The following is a 16,013-nucleotide window of genomic DNA, read 5'->3' as shown; positions in this document are numbered from 1 at the left end:
AAGGGGTGTCCCCTTGCTGGCAGCCACAAGAGCAAAGGCACCAGATGTGTGCAAAAACTCCCGTCCAGGAAATGCTGGTGCTCTGAAGCGTGGCAGAGGGAGAGTGTGAAGATGGTGCCTGCCAGTTGGAGGGTAAAGATGGCACCCACCAGCTTTACAAGGCAGACAGAGAGTGCAAATATGTCACCCACAAGCAGAAGAGTGTCCCAGCAGGTCCCTGCCCCTCCAGCTGAAGCTTTAAGATTATAGGAAAGATCTTCATTTCTTGAAGTCTGGGTGCATTTCTAATGGCTGCTTCTGTGCTGCACCCTGGGGCAAGAGAGTCTGCACACTAGCTCTTTGAGCCATTTCTCAATTTCACTACAGCTCTTTAGGGCTCATGGTTTTCTAAGCCAGATGTGTTGGGGGCTCATCTGTTAGGTGCAGGAATTAAAAGTTAGGGTGCCTGACACAAGGTATCACCTGCTGGTCCTCAGAGAGACGCTCCGGGTTTGTGAGTTACGTTGTGATTGTGGGTTGCCTTGCTGGGGTAGAGACCGTGTCTCAGCCTCTGCTACCCACTTCACTTTGGCCTTTTCCTTGATGTGAAGAAGTTGCTCAACTAGTTTTCAGGTCTTTTTCAGAGGGAACTGTTCCATATGTAGCTGTAGATTTGGTGTGTTCATGGGAGGAGGTGAGTTCAAGATCATCCTACGTCACCATATTGAGCCACCTCCTAGAAGTAAAACCAGACATAAAACTGGGGCACCATACATGTGTCAAAGCTTCCCTCAGGGAGGTACTGACACTCTGGAGTGTGGCAAAGGGAGAGGATGAAGATGGCACACACCAGCTGGAGCAAAGCAGAGGGAAAGTACAAAGATGGCACCCCCTGTCGTTGGCCCTCAGAGCACTCCAGCTGTCCTTTGAATGTGTGCCTGCCTCTCGAGTTGATGCTCCAAGACCAGCAAATGAGCCTCTCCCATACAAAGTCCAGGCACCCCTCAATTACCTGCTTCCATATTGGGCGCGGGGGTGACTTCAAGCATTCAAGCCCTTTAAGAGCCATTTCTCAGAGCACTGTAGCCTTGACATGAGCCCCATTGTTTTTCAAAGCCAGATGTTTTGGAGAGTCTTCTCTTAGGTGCATGTCTTAAAAGCCTGGCGTGTCTGATGTGGGGTTCAAACCTTTCAGTCCTCAGGGAGAAGCTACAGGTTTTTAGTTCATTCCTGACTATGGGTTGCCATGCTGGAGGTAAGGTTTATGATGAGATTTGTGTCCCAGCCTCTCCTACCTGCATTGACATAAGCCTTCTCTCAGCACCTAATGTGTAGGAGGAGAGTTCAGGATCTTCTTGCATCACCATCTTTAAAAGAGGTTCCTTTTTTTAAAAAGCTGGTGGTAAACTCTCATTTCAGGTCATTTTGAGGGGAAAAAAAAACCCCACAAGGACAAGTATCTTCTAAACATTTAGTTTGCATATTAACACCCTCCCTGCCCCCCCCCCCCCGCCAAAAACCAAAACAAAACCCAGTAAGGTTTATCTTTTGAAAAAGGGAAAACCAGTAAATCAGACTTTTTGCCTTGAAAACAATGTAAGGAGACAAATTTCATAGTAGATGGAACACTAAAACAGGGCTTCTAGTCACGTGAGACTGAGTGGTGAAGCAAAATGCAGCAGTGCAAGGTGCTGCCAACTGCCTTTTGTTTTCCAGATAAGAAGTCTTTCCTGTGGGGGAAGAAGCCATTAAAGTACAAAGAGAAAACCAGAGCAGCCACTGAGTGGGGATGGAGGGAGGAAGTGGACAAAGGAAAGGAGAGAAAGAAACAGGAGAGGGAGGGAAGAAGAAAAAAGGGTTTACTGCTTCATTCAGTCAAGACTGAAGAGCACCTTAATCCAGATCTTTAAGTCACTGCGACATATAAAAAATATACATGATTAATTCCTAACTGGAGATTTCAATCATCTTTGATCTGTCACTTTCTCAGGTATCAATAAATTTACAAAAAAGCTGCGGAGTCCATATGCAATCGATAACAATGAACTACTTGACTTCCTTTCCAGAGTCCCTTCAGATGTACAAGTGGTATGTAGGTTTCACTACGATTACTACTATTTAATGTTGTATGGCTTTGGGTTTTAACTTTTAATTCTTTTAATTTCAAAGGTTTTAGAAGAACCAATTAAAGTGAAAAAGGCCTGTAGCAGATTTTGCCTTTCAGGAAAGTAGCCCACTTGGGGTGTTGTCCAAGAAGAATTTTATAAAGAATGGGGAGTGGAGAAAGGAGAGAGAGAGTTACATCAAAAACCTACCCGGGCTCTTAGGGGCAATTTTCCTCCAAGGAAGGTTCAGCTGGAGTTTGTGAAGGGAAGTCACCATTACCTGAAGGGAGGAAATGGGACTATAGATGATGAAAGCAGAAGTGCCAAAGGACATGTGAAAAACCTTTCTTTGCATAATCTGCAGGGATTGAATTTTAAAACTGCGTGGAGACTAGTGGGGGGGTGGGGCCAGGGAGAAAAACTGGTGTTTGAAGACTGGGGCACATCTCAGTCCTTTAAAATTCTTTGAGGTTAACTAATGCCCATTAATCATCAACTATTTTCAGAATGAATGAAAAATATTTTTAATCGAAATCTTAAAGCTACTGGCAGCAATACCTTTTTTCTTTTGTTTCAGTTGAGTTTTTGATTTGGTGTCAGGAGAGTGGGCTGGAGGGAGATTAAGCCTGTATTAAACAAACAAATTGCAAAGAACTGTTATCCAGTCTTTCAAAACAGATAAAGATGGTTTTGCTTTGTGTTATGGACAGTGAAGACCCAGCCTATTAACCAAAGTTCACATCAGGGCTCTCATGTAATTTCTGGCAGGATTTCCCTTCTGATTCTTGCTGTATCACTCTATTGTTTTCTGCATCCCAGCTGCAGATCTCATACAGCTTCCAGGGTGAGCACTCTTCCCACCCCTGACTCCAAACACAGTCTCTCATTCCTTTGCTTTTCCTTCCTTTGCCAGAAAATGACCACCTGACCAGTCTTTCTCTGAACTCTGTTTAAACAGGTGCAATACCAAGAACTGAAACCAGATCCTTCTCATAGCCCATGCAAAAGGAAGAAAAACAATCTTGGCTAGTCAGCTCCCAGCACTGAGGAGACCAGCATCTGTTTGGGAAGATAAAAGAAAAAGCCTTCAGCCTCAGCAGCATTTCCTTTCTTCCTGCTTTTTATTTATTTTGTCTTTTTATCATGATCGAGAGAATTTGTAAATAGTGTACAAAGGCATATGTCTTTGAAAATATACTTCCATTGTACAGACTCAATTTGATAAAGGTTTAGCTGTTGCTGTGTGAAAGCCTTGGTGGCTGTGGATAATAATACAACACACTGAAACAACAAATATAAGAATGGTAACACTGGGAGATATACACGTCTCTAATTACAAGTGGAAGAACTAGAATATCACATTAAATGCTCAGCTGTGCTCTATTAAATCTACATAAAATGTAAATGTCAATTTGATTTTAAAGTTTTTTTTTAATGTGACTATTTTTTATCTGCTAAGTAATCCATTACAGTTTTCTATGTTTTATACATTTCAAAAGAGAAGGGAGATCCCAAAATCTGAATAATAGAACAGATGCATTTCAGTTTAACATAGTAGTTCTACTTCAGATCCTGACATTCATTCCTGTGCAAATTATAAAGATATGACTCGGCTCATTTTAAGCTAATGAGTGAAGGTATAGTCACTCTGTCAAGATAATCCTGCATACTCTGCAAAGAAAACTTCCAAACCTTCTATCATTCCATCTAAAACCTTAAAATCTCTACAGGACTACACGTAAATACTGCCAGGTTTATAAATGATTGCCTATCTGAATTTTTATACTATCACTACTTTAATTTATATCAAGTTAGTGGGTTAGCAACCCAGTTCAGTTGTCACAAATACTAGCAAACTAAATCCGTATTGCTTTTGGTGTCTCTGTGCATCTAAAAATATTTACTATTAAACTGTTCTCACAAAGTATCTGCTTTCTCATTAAATTACTGAAATGCTTTAATGCATAGTATAATTTTTGTTATTAGTGTGAATTTTAATGTAAAGGAGAATGCAGTGTGCTAAGTGATATGCTAGTGTTTCATTATATTCATTTATAGAAAAACTATTCTTGATAATATGAATGCATGAAACCTATTTTGTAAAAAAAAAAAAAAAAACATACAACTGCTTATGGGGTGGGGGGAGTTTGTCTTTACAAAAATGTTTCAATACTTACCATAGAATCTATACTTAAAAATTGCATTCCCAAGACTTATGGTAGTTTTTGTACCTAACTCCCTGATAAATCAAGGGAGTATACCTCTGGAGAGAGAAATAATTTGGTGAGAATGTTTTACTTCCCTGACCGGGTACACGATTAAGTTTGGGTGAAAATGCTATAGAAAATGTTTTTGCACTACTTTATTAATAACTGGGATAGGGTGAAGGTGGGGGTGATGGAAAAATGTAGAAAAGTCAGAAATATATTTCACTCTAAAGGAAGATTCTTTCTTTAAAAAAATAAATTTAATCTCATCAAAGCTAATTTTTAAAGTATTTTTATTTTAGAGCTATGTTAAATACTATTTCTTATGATATAACTATTTTGATCTGTTTATACACTATGCTTGAAAGAGAATGTCAATTAAATTCCCTTTCTACAGAAAGGCTTTGACCTCAATATGCTCTATTTAGCTCACCATGTTTATAATGACATGCTTATATCTGCACACCATCACTGTTTGTTACTTAGACATAATATTCCATGAAGCTGATGCTACTACAGAAAGTTTATGGATGGGCTAATTTGTTCAAAATACCTTTTGATTATACCTTATGCGAAATTTATGTTGTGTGCTGACAGTGTCTACTCAAATGTCTACAAGCCTGATATAGTACAACTTCAGATGTACCTAGTGCATAGTAACCATTAACAGATGCCCAATTTTTGTTTCATTCTACCAACTTTCAGATGTTAAGTTTAATGGTAATGTTAACTACACATTCACTGCATTAAATAAAAAAAACTTTTCTAAGTATAATCTGTACTTTTTTTTTTTCTTTTCTGTGGTGGTGGTAGAGAGAGGAATGCTGGAGGCTTGTTGGCATATTCTTACAAATGACACTTCACTTAGAGGAACTTGGTTTGGTTTGCACACATAGGACCTTCGCCAAAACCCTATTGTTGTATGAAACTCAATGCCTTTAAAGGATTGAGCATGGAATGAAGTTGACAGAAGAGGAAGAACTATCTTGAGGCATGAAATGATATTCAGAGGGATCTTCATTGCTTTCAAAAGTACTACATTCACAGGCTGAAAAGAAGAAACTGTGTCTAATAAAATTTGAACTATTTCTTTCCCCTTCTCACATAGGTACAGTTTTGCCTTTTGAAAGCTGTTTAACTTTAGTTTTTAAAGATTTTCCATGTAAATATGTCAAGATATATTTAAGAGATTAAATGTCACTCCAAATAGGTGTTAGACTGCTAAAGACAGTAATCTTGTCAACTATTAATACCTTCCTCAGTATCTTTTAGTGAGTAAACTCACTAAAGGTCATTCACATGGGAAAGTATTATTGCCAATAATTGTGGTGATTCCTAAGAAAAGCATACTAAATTTCTTTTTCATTTATAAAAAGAATGTAATACTTGTTCATTTTGGTATTGTTCCACAGACTCAAACTGACAGATGCTATAGGGATTACAAATTACATTTGAACCATAGAATACACTAGGATAATCTGAGTTGAAAAATTTTTTTAAAGATTTTATTTTTAAGTAATCCCTACACCCAAACTGGGGCTCTGAAAACTCACAATCCTGAAATCAAACAGTCTCATGCTCCACCAATTGAGCCAGCCAGGCGCCCCAAAAGATTTTTTTTGGCGAGGGGGGGGGGGCACCTGGGTGGCTCAGTCAGTTAAGTGCCTGACTGGAGCTCAGGTCATGATCTTGCAGCTCATGAGTTCGAGGCCCACGTTGGGCTCTCTACTGATGGCTCAGAGCCTGAAGCCTGCTTCAGATTCGCCCCTCCCATGGCTTGTGCTCTGTCTCTCTCTCTCAAAAATAAACATTAAAAAATTAAAAAATAAAAGATTTTTTTTAAGCAAGTCTGCTTTGTGATACATTTATTAAGTACCTAATTATATGATTTGCCTGTCACAAGCAATGATCCAACCAATGACAGTATATTAAAATATCAAATCTGGAGCTAAAGTAGGTAAGAACAAAATTTAATTGACAGGTTTCTGGAAAGTATCTTTTATAGAATTTTATTCTATATTTAAAAATGAAAACAATTTAGTAGTAAACTCTCTTACCCAGGGACCATGGGAACTTATTTTTCCATTTTAATATCCAAATGTCTGTAATGCTGTAAGTGGTCTAATTTTGTATTAACTAGTCTTATGCAGAAGTTTTATGTAAGAGAGTAAAGACAGCCACCATTATATTTCTTGCAAGAGCTTCAGATATTATTAAAGTGATGCTTATTTAAATTCTGGGGCTTTAAATGTCATGTGTGAGTATGTGTATGTATACAGATGCCAATTCATTTGTTTGATTAGAGTATCTGGAACCAGACTTTTCTAATTGCTCAGTCAACTATGAATTAAAACTACATAAAAAATGTAATGAATACTTACAATAGTGTCATTCCTTTCAATTATAATTCTCTTTCCCAGGATGACTGATGTAACTCACTGAAAGAAAAAAACAAACCATTCTTTTTTTTGGAGAGAAAATGTTATCTCTTATGACTCAGTTTCTACATTTGTACAGTGGCAGTCACATTGTAAAAGTTATTTCAGCTGAATCTTTGAGATTAAACACCAAACAAAATCTCTTGTTATATAAGAATACTATGCAAAAACAAAAACAAAAACAAAAAAAACAACCAAACATTAAATGTCCAAAGTGGTCACTTGCTGCAGAAACTAACACCACTGTGAATGGTTTGCTGGAAGTTAATGATTATATACCCACATTTCCAAGGGGATTTGTGCTTGGAATCAAAAAAGTGCAATAATCAAATATGTAAGTGGTCTCAAATGATTTCAATTTATCAAGATCTTCTTCCTTTGCATTTTAAATTAATAGCATAGAAGTGGTCCTTCAAATGCACAAGCAGTATTTCTGTAGACGGTTTTTTATCTATATGATGGTTGTGTCTCCAAATGTTACTGAACAATCGTGAAACTCCGTTTTTAAAAAAGTATCTAATGGCACTGCTCTTCTGCTCTAGTCAATTAACAGCATTAGTATATTAAGATGAATGTTTTATTTGTATTAAGGAGAACAGAAATAAGTAAGTAGCTGTGCCAAAGGTTTCTCAGTTTGTAGCAAAAGTAAAAATGCAACGTAATTCTCCCCTGCTGGAGATTCTTCAGTGTTCCTTCAAGAGAGAAAAGGAGTGACCAACCCGAGTCAATGAAGGAACATGCAAACCACCTCTTGTTTTCTTAGGAGGAAAGCACGAGAGATTCCAAGAGCTGGCTGGTTGCTGCTGTTGTGCCAAGATGATAATATAGACTCAGTTCCACTTATTATCAAAGACAAGTTTCACAAAGGCATGAGTCAACTTGAGACATTTTATTTTGCTAAAATTCAAATGGTAACAAGTTTAGGGGAAGGCTCACAGCATAGAGAAAGGTGCACACCTGGCCCCAACCACGCTTAAGTGTCTCTTGATTACAGGAGACCCACCTGAGACAACAGTCAAGAGTAATTACTGAGGCAGCTGGACTACAGAAGAGGGCTGAGAGGGAGGAAATACCCATGTGTGTCCCAAGTTCAGAGATCTTTTAGTAAAGCCATTCAGAGAACTGGAAACCTTACAACTAAACTCTACATCATTCGCACAAAACATTCCTCCTTTGTACAGCAAAATTTTGTTACAAGACAAAATCTGTGTAACCTGTAATACTGAAATCACAGAAAACAACTTATTGGTGTCAAGAACTTATAAACTCTCAGAAAAATTTGATAAAGACTTATGTGTCTATTTTCTATTATACAGAGAGGGATAATGTTTGTGCTTTTGTTGACTCTGTTGTGTAACACGATAGGTAACTGACCCAAGTTCTGACCCAATCTTACACAATGGTATACTTACTCCTTGCCTTTGATGTGGAACTCTTACATGGAAGATTCTATTAACACAGAGAACTAGCAAACTACAGCAGGGTCTTTGAAGTACATGGGAACCCACTGGGAAAAGTCAAATACTTCATATGTTTGAAAAAGTAGTTTTAAAATAGATCAATGTGACGGTCCATCTTATTCATTTGAAGTTACTGAACACTACTTTAAAAATTTCCCTGTAGGATAAAAAAAAAATGCATTTTCAGATTTAACAGAGAAAACCTTTTTGGGGGGTTAGCACAAAACATCTGGCACATGATAGCCAAGAGTCAGGCACACTAACTCTTGTGGGGTGGGGCAGCAGGTACACACCCCTCTCGTGGCACTAGAAGCTGATACGGAGAACACAGAAGTACTTGATAACACATGACTTCCCGTGACTGTGACAAACTGGACAAGCAGGTGAGAAATCTCCCTCCAAAAACAATTACTGGAATACTCACCACTGCATTATGGTTACATTACAGGTATCCACAGAATTCATATAAAGTAATTGTTAAAATATTCTATTTTGAATTGTACTATTAAAATAGTACCTTACAAGCAATCATTCTCCTAGCCTTCACAGAAGAGGTGCAAAATAATATGCTCTGGAGAAGAGGGTAAGAATTCTCTCAGTAGACACTGGCTGCTTGTATCTGCATTAATGTTGTATAGAATAAAATCTATAGTAAAAAGTGAGTTTTTTCCAAGTCTGTTGATGATACAAGAAAAAAAATGCCCAGTAACACAGTAGTAAACTCCCTTCAAATGCATTTAAGCTACAGCCTTGATTGAGTCTTAGTTTCTCCCTGCTTTTTTTGGTGTTGAATCTGAAAAAAACAATAACAACAACAAAAAAACAATCAGAAAAGTAATTCTTCAGGTTCCATGAATACTTCTAAAATCAGAAAAGGCTCATAGTGAAGCTATGTTATCATGACTCCACAAGGTTTCTACATGAAGAAGTTTAATCTTTAACAATTTAAGAATCTTCCTAATGACCCCACCCTAAACACTACTTGGAAGAGGCTTAGAAGACTGAAGCAGCATTTATCAATAAAATGATGAGTAAAATGATTCACAATCAAAGGTGGGGTGAGGCATACAGTCCACATATATTTTTTTGAGATCTACATTAGATGGTACTGTATTTAATTATATCCTTCACTGAAGAAAAATGGTGTGTTTTAGAAACGTACTTTATATTTTATTTTTTTAATGTTTATTTATTTTTAGGTGTGTGTATAAGCAGGGAAGGGGTAGGGAGAAGGAGAGAGAAAATCCCAAGCAGGCTCCATGCTGACAGCACAGAGCCCCATGTGGGGCTTGATCTCGTGAACCGTGAGATCGTGACCTGAGCCAAAATCAAGAGTGGGATGCTCAACCAATTGAGCCCCCAGGCATCACAGATATACTTTATATTTTAAAAATCCAGTAGATGCCATTTTGATTAAGAGCTTTAGAAAAATTTCAAGACTTGATTCTTACGTTAGGAGCATTACTTTAAAAAATAAATGAGTTACTGGCATTATAAATATGAATCACGTTACAAAGAAACTTGGAGAAGTGAAGAAAATATTCGAAATTCTATCACAAATACAACCACTATTAGCAACATATTTGCTTATAATATATTCCCCTATGTAATTTTACTTAATTTTTAATTACATTTAATTTTTAATTACATCCTATTTTTAAAAAAGAACTAAAATTAGTCAAGAAAAATGGCATTGAGAGAAAACCAGTCTAACCATTTTTTTTGTAAATGGCTTTCAACCTCTCCTTAAGCCCATTTCCTCCAATAACATGACTATGAACTTACAAGTATTGTGCAAGGAAGAGTAAAGGAACTGAAGTCATGGGGAAAGAAACTAGATTGGCCTAACCTTGAAGAAAGGCCTGAATATTGCTAGTCAAGATAGCCTATTTCTGATAATACCAGTAAACCAGGGATTTTGATTCTCCTTTATTTTTAATGGAGTAAAAGACCCTCAAACAAAACAATTATCTTGACCCTTTGGTTAATGAACATTATTCAAAAATTTCAAAGATAGGTTAGTTTATTCCTGAGATTAGGAAATCTGCCTATATGCTTTTTGTCTGATTTTATACTTTCATTAACTTCTCAGTCAACAGAAATCTTTACCCTCTTGAGTCCTTTAAACCACAAAGACTCCTGACCATTTTCCCCTTAGCCCTTTGCCCAGTTTTCATCTTTACAATTATGCTTTTAAAAATTCATGAGAAGCTCTTAAAATGCTTATTTTAATTTTACTGAGTATTACTTATTGCTCTGTCATTTCACCTCTATGTTGTAAAAAAAGAAAGAACACAAAATAGAGAAATGCATCTTTAGGTTGGAGTCAGATAGCAAAGATACGTATTCCTTAAAACAAAAACAAAAAACTATTATAAATCAAACTATTCTGGTCATTAGAAAAATTTATCAGTGTCATGACATAAGCCATTGCTGACCTAACCTTTAAGTTGAGAAGTACTGACAACAAACTAAGTCCTTTTTATCTGTCACCACTTGAAGATTAATGATTTTTTCAACCGGACTATTTCATTTTGAGGACAGAAAAAAATGGAGAATCATTGGAAATTTCAGTTCATCTACTATTAAGATAAATGATAGTATAATAGGTGTAAATTCAAAGCTGGATTCCAGATTTTCTGTTCAGTGCAATTTACCTGCTGGAATTCCTAACTACATTAAAAAAAAAAACAACAAAAAAAACCCCACATTCTTCAGTAGAACTAAATCCTATGTTCCAAAGCAGTTAGCCATTCTCTATTAATGTTTAACACCCATTATGCATAAATGTTCATTTGCTCCAATTAAGATGCTTTTGAAAGAAAGGAGATTGTATTTACCAAATCTGGGTTTCATATCCTAACAAGATTTGGAGACCATGATAAAAAATTGGAGGAAATGTTTGTGTCAGTTGTAATTGGAGACAGCTAATTGTAAATGCTTGAATAAGCAACTTTTATTTTTTGGTCTATACTAAGAGCAATGTTACATGTTATAAGCTACACACACACACACACACACATATATATACACACACACACATATATATACATATATATATATATATATACACACACACACTACATAGATCTACAAATTATATCATATACTTATTTTATTAGGAGTATTGGTTTTATAATAACTGATTACTGGTTACCTTCCAATTTAATACTACTGGATCTTATTTCAGGAAAGCAGTTTAAAAACCCAGATATGTTCACTCTATTTCTGTTTTAAACAAGAAAAAAAATATATATTCAACAGTACAAAGACAACATTATAAAAAAAAAATCACGTATATCTAGTGCTAAGAGTTATGTTTTAGTTTTTTTTTTTAAACACAGAGTGTAAGTGAATTTATAACAAAAACTATACACTTACACTTAAAAAAAAGGCCTATAGTAATTAATTCAAACATACAAAATATTGGAAAATATCTATGTATCAGATTATAATTTTGCTTATAACACAAAAGTACTCCCAAACAGCAGACTCCTCTGTGATAAAAAGCTAATCATTTGGATTTGTGATTGGGAAACATTAAGAAGCCTCTATTCTCAATTAATTTAGTATGTCTTCCCCCCCTTCTTAACAATTCACATAAATTCATGGGTCTCAAGAAACAAAGATGTTTATGGGTGTTTGTTGCTTCAGGCTTTCATGAACTGGAAAGCATGATTCAAAGACTAGCACTTACTGAAAACGAGAAACTTTTTAAAAAATCTAGTGATCCATGATGGTAAAAATCTTTTGTGTCATCTGAAAAAGGTCTTCTTTTAGTAAAATTTGCAATAGTTGGAAAATACATGCTTTGGAACCAAGCAGAAACAATCCCACAACCTTTTCCAATTAATTTAGTCTAATAATTTCTAATTCTGAGTCAGAGCAAATAATTGCCAGAGAATATCCTCCCACCACAATTCATTTCAACCCAAAAGGTTAATTTTTTGATAACATGATTTGATTTACAAGAAAGAGTTAAGTATTCAATGTTTCCATGGAACTGATGTCTACACTTTGACAACACCAGGCACAGCCTAATTCCAATAATGCCATCCCCCAACCTTTCTAACTCAATCCACATTTGTTATAAAAACAATTATCATTCAGAATTTTGCAAGCTCCACGTCAGCAGGAGGTGAGATTGGCGTGGAAGCTGCGTGATAAATGCCTGAGGGAAAGAGAGCCTCATGTCACTCAAAGATGACCCTTTCTTACTGCTTCAGGAGCAACAGTGACAGGCTCTCATCAAGTTCATAACTTAACTGGAAAGGTGTGTAAAGGCATATGGATTGCACATTCCAGCAATAGGGTTTTCATGAGAAGGTATTCATTTAACTTTCTGTAATAGTATAGACAGCAATGGCAAACATTTCCTGGTGTTTATATAAAGTATCCTAGCATTAATGCATTTGTGTTTACCTGGAATGCGTATTAATTCCCTAAGATTGCAAAAGCACACCCCCCACATTATACTCACTCTAGAACAGAATTGCTAAAATCCTAATGATCAAAGGATTAAACTTTCAGATCTAATATACTACACATTTTACAAACACACAAACTGAAAAGCTTTTCAACAGCCTATATAGAAGACAATAAAAGTAACAATATTTCAATCTAGTTTACCTTCCTAGACTGTAAGCTTTTTTCCTTTTATTGTAGTCAGCCCTGTTAAGCACACCACCTGGAATATAGTAGGTGTTCAAGAGACAAAAACACTGATTAATTTCACATTTGATTTATATAAGGATAAATGCTTTTCTGGTCATCTTGGAGTTAAGGAAATGACAGAAAATGTATAAACGTGGACCACTTTATTCTGCATAGGGAAATTAATAACTAACAAGCTAGAAAATTTTAACTTCAAAGAGACCCTTCCTAAGAAGCTACCAGTAAACATTCTAAAACCTTTTATATTCCAAATATTTGTAGGGATTACATATGGGGAAGGGCGCATCTTAACAGCTCAGAAATCTTATTCCAGGATTTATTTACACTTGTAATGAGGGCCTTGATAGGATTTTTTAAAAACAAATCTAGTGAACTACGATATTAAATCTAGCAATGTATGAGAAAGAATAGCATAACTCAGCCTTGCCTTCAGCTGTTGGAACTCTGAAACATTTACAACTAAAAGCCAGGACTCGAAAAGACTATGAATTTTATTTATTAATATTTCTATTTCATCTACCTCTAAGATCAATCTGAAGCAACTATTGTTTTCTAAAATAAAACAAGGAATATTAGAAATCAAGTTTCTCATTGAAGGCTTAAATTCACATACATTTGTTCAAATTCATATACATATATTGATATTGTTAACTAGGACAAAGAACATAGTAATCTGTTTGCCAAGCTGTACTTCTGAGTCAGTGCAAAACTACAATGATACCTGATTAAAGGCAGAGACCTCAATAGCATTTTAGTGTTTAATATTTCACATTATCATGACTTGCAAAAGTGGGCAGATAGACGGTTATGAAAAATTACTTCTCATTGCAACTAAATGACATTTCTTAAGATCATTTAATTCAGAAAACTACTTTTTCTTAGCCGTGCAAAACCCTAACTCATAGCACTGATTATTTTATTAACTTAGAATTATCACCTATTTAAACAATTACTATCTTAAGTGATTCATTGTAGCTAAAAAGAGAAGGTAAGAGTTAGAAAAGAAGCAACATTTATTAAGAGGCATATAAGGTGATAGGCTAACAATTCTATCATGACAGAGATAATACCTGGTGTTATTTCCATTTGATAGGTAAGAAAACAAAAGCTCAGAAAGGAACTTGCCTTATAATTTAGCTACTAAGATATTAAATAGGGATTTGTAACTATGCCTGTTAGATCTCAAAACTATGTATTTAAGTTTGTATTAGTTGACCAAGCAATTATTCCACAATGCCTTCACAACTGAAGTAGAGTGGCTATTCTCTGGAATAAAAAAGTCCTTATTCATCATGTTGGGAAACATTTTACTAGATCTTTCTGAGTATTTTAATGTTCCTCAGTCTCTGCTGCGTCATGTTTTCTCTGATACTCTGGCAGATTAAGTAAATATTAATGAGGCTTTTATTTCACATCTGAAGGCTAACTAGAAACAACTAATATTTCTTACAGTACATGTAAAAAATTACTGATTTAAAAATATAAAAAAAGAAACCTTGATTTTTATTCAGAGCTGATATAGCAGCTGAAATGTAGCAGTTTTCAGTTTAGATTATAAACCCAGTAATAAAACACTCAGAATTTGTATCTTATTAAAAGATTTCCGAGATAAAACTAAAGTTTGCTTCTTTAGTAGATTAATTGCTATGAGATCATCACTTTAGTTACAAAAAAAAAGCTAAATGGAAGTTTTAATGTTTCTTTTTCAGCTGTACCACAGTGTAACTTATTCCCACAAGTAAAGCAACTCCAATTTCAAAAGTGGTTATTATCCACACCCTTTCTTTCAGTCTTACCATAAATTGCTGTTAGAAAAAAAACTGCAAATTGAAACATAAATTCATACTACACATTAAGATTTTAGATAATCTCAAATCTATTACTTAGTTACCACTTATAATCTTGATATTTGGTAAAACTTAGTACGTAGCAATATGTTTTCACTTACAGAATAGTGATTACATGGAGTAGAAATAAACTGTACATGAACTGCTAAAATAAGGTAGATCAAGGGATTAAACTGTCAAACTTGGCACATTCACTGCATTTAAAAACCAAGAGAGTATTATTATTGTAAATTTTAGAAATGTTTATTTTACAACAAAACTGAGTAATTTTAGCTCAACAGCCTACAGAGAAGAAAACAGGTAGCTACATGCTTATAGGTACACATATGCATGAATATCCTTGTCATGATTCTAAACCTCAAATCCCTCGAACAGAGGATGTTACATTTTGATTTGAAAAAATATTTAAATTAAAATGTTTTACATGTACAATATAAATAAATATTTTCAGAACAAGAAATAATAAAGATTAATGAAAACAGCGTACACCAAATGAAACTCTTTTTACTTCTGAGTCAAATTCTACAACATGGAAAAAGTCAGGGGCTTACATTTAGAGTTTTGCAGCAGCTCATTAAGTGCTTTTGAAATTCAGCAAAGCTGCAAATTCTGTCAATAAATAAATAAAATTATTATTTGTTAATAAGCTATGACGTCCATGAGAAATGACAAAGCAAGCTAACTACGTTTGGAAAGTGGACTCATTGTTTTTGGCATCATCACGAAAACTCTGTGACTGAACGACACATCATTTCCAGTGTCACCAATAAGGCCTCAGTGTGCACTCCGGGGCACACTTTTACATTCTCAGGCAGTTCCTTAAGAATATTTGGGAGTGTCTGCAATGTCTTTATATTTCTAGCATAAAGATCCAATAACCAGTCGGTGTGAGCACTGGTGGCTTCCTTATAATTCTTACAAGCCACAAGCAGCTCATTTAGATGAGTTAACCCTTTGAAAGCTAAAAGGAACTCCGAAGATAAATCAAAAATTGAACAAAAATTTAGCAACATCCTACTAAGTAAAAATGAACCAAATTCAAGTTGCTGGTGGTAAAAATGTTTCTCTGTTTGTGCATGAAAGTTCTCCACTGTATCTTCTATTTTTGTAATGGCAAATAGTTCCTCCTTGATTTGAGATGATAGCACGTAATCCAAGGGCAATTCTCCCTTAGAGTTCCTCTGCTGTAAAAGCACCGGGCCTGGGAAAAAGAAAACATACAATGTTAAAACATTTTTATTTTGGCAGCTTAACAGTTGTTTTCTCTATTTTTTAAAAGCATCCAGGTCTCTGTTTACAATCC

At 35.4% G+C, this 16,013-nt stretch overlaps 2 protein-coding genes across 25 annotated transcripts in view; one reads left to right on the top strand and one right to left on the bottom strand.

Annotated features, from left to right (window-relative positions):
- MCTP1 (multiple C2 and transmembrane domain containing 1) overlaps positions 1-5,066 on the top strand; it is a 525,474-nt gene extending 520,408 nt beyond the window's left edge. For 15 of the 21 annotated variants that reach the window (XM_047089153.1, XM_047089172.1, XM_047089119.1 and 12 more), the window contains 2 exons: positions 1,970-2,067; positions 3,043-5,066. In XM_047089153.1, coding sequence (XP_046945109.1) covers positions 1,970-2,067; positions 3,043-3,114 — 170 coding nt within the window. In that variant the 3' untranslated portion in view covers positions 3,115-5,066. Of the gene's footprint in view, positions 1-1,969; positions 2,068-3,042 lie in introns of those variants that run through there. The other 6 variants (XM_047089265.1, XM_047089245.1, XM_047089222.1 and 3 more) reach the window with 2 other exon arrangements.
- A 9,699-nt stretch (positions 5,067-14,765) lies between these two features.
- Positions 14,766-16,013, bottom strand: part of SLF1 (SMC5-SMC6 complex localization factor 1) — an 83,521-nt gene continuing 82,273 nt past the window's right edge. For all 4 annotated transcript variants that reach the window (XM_047089048.1, XM_047089060.1, XM_047089052.1 and 1 more), the window contains exon 21: positions 14,766-15,911. In XM_047089048.1, coding sequence (XP_046945004.1) covers positions 15,430-15,911 — 482 coding nt within the window. In that variant the 3' untranslated portion in view covers positions 14,766-15,429. The remainder of the gene's footprint in view (positions 15,912-16,013) is intronic.

The sequence above is a fragment of the Lynx rufus genome, unplaced genomic scaffold (assembly GCF_022079265.1).
Source record: "Lynx rufus isolate CCGP_SWC_20201006 ecotype Redwood Valley unplaced genomic scaffold, mLynRuf1.p SCAF_1, whole genome shotgun sequence".
Classification (NCBI taxonomy): Eukaryota; Metazoa; Chordata; class Mammalia; order Carnivora; family Felidae; genus Lynx; species Lynx rufus.
Note: the sequence above shows the minus strand (reverse complement) of the source record. Positions and strands in the feature narration are given on the sequence as shown.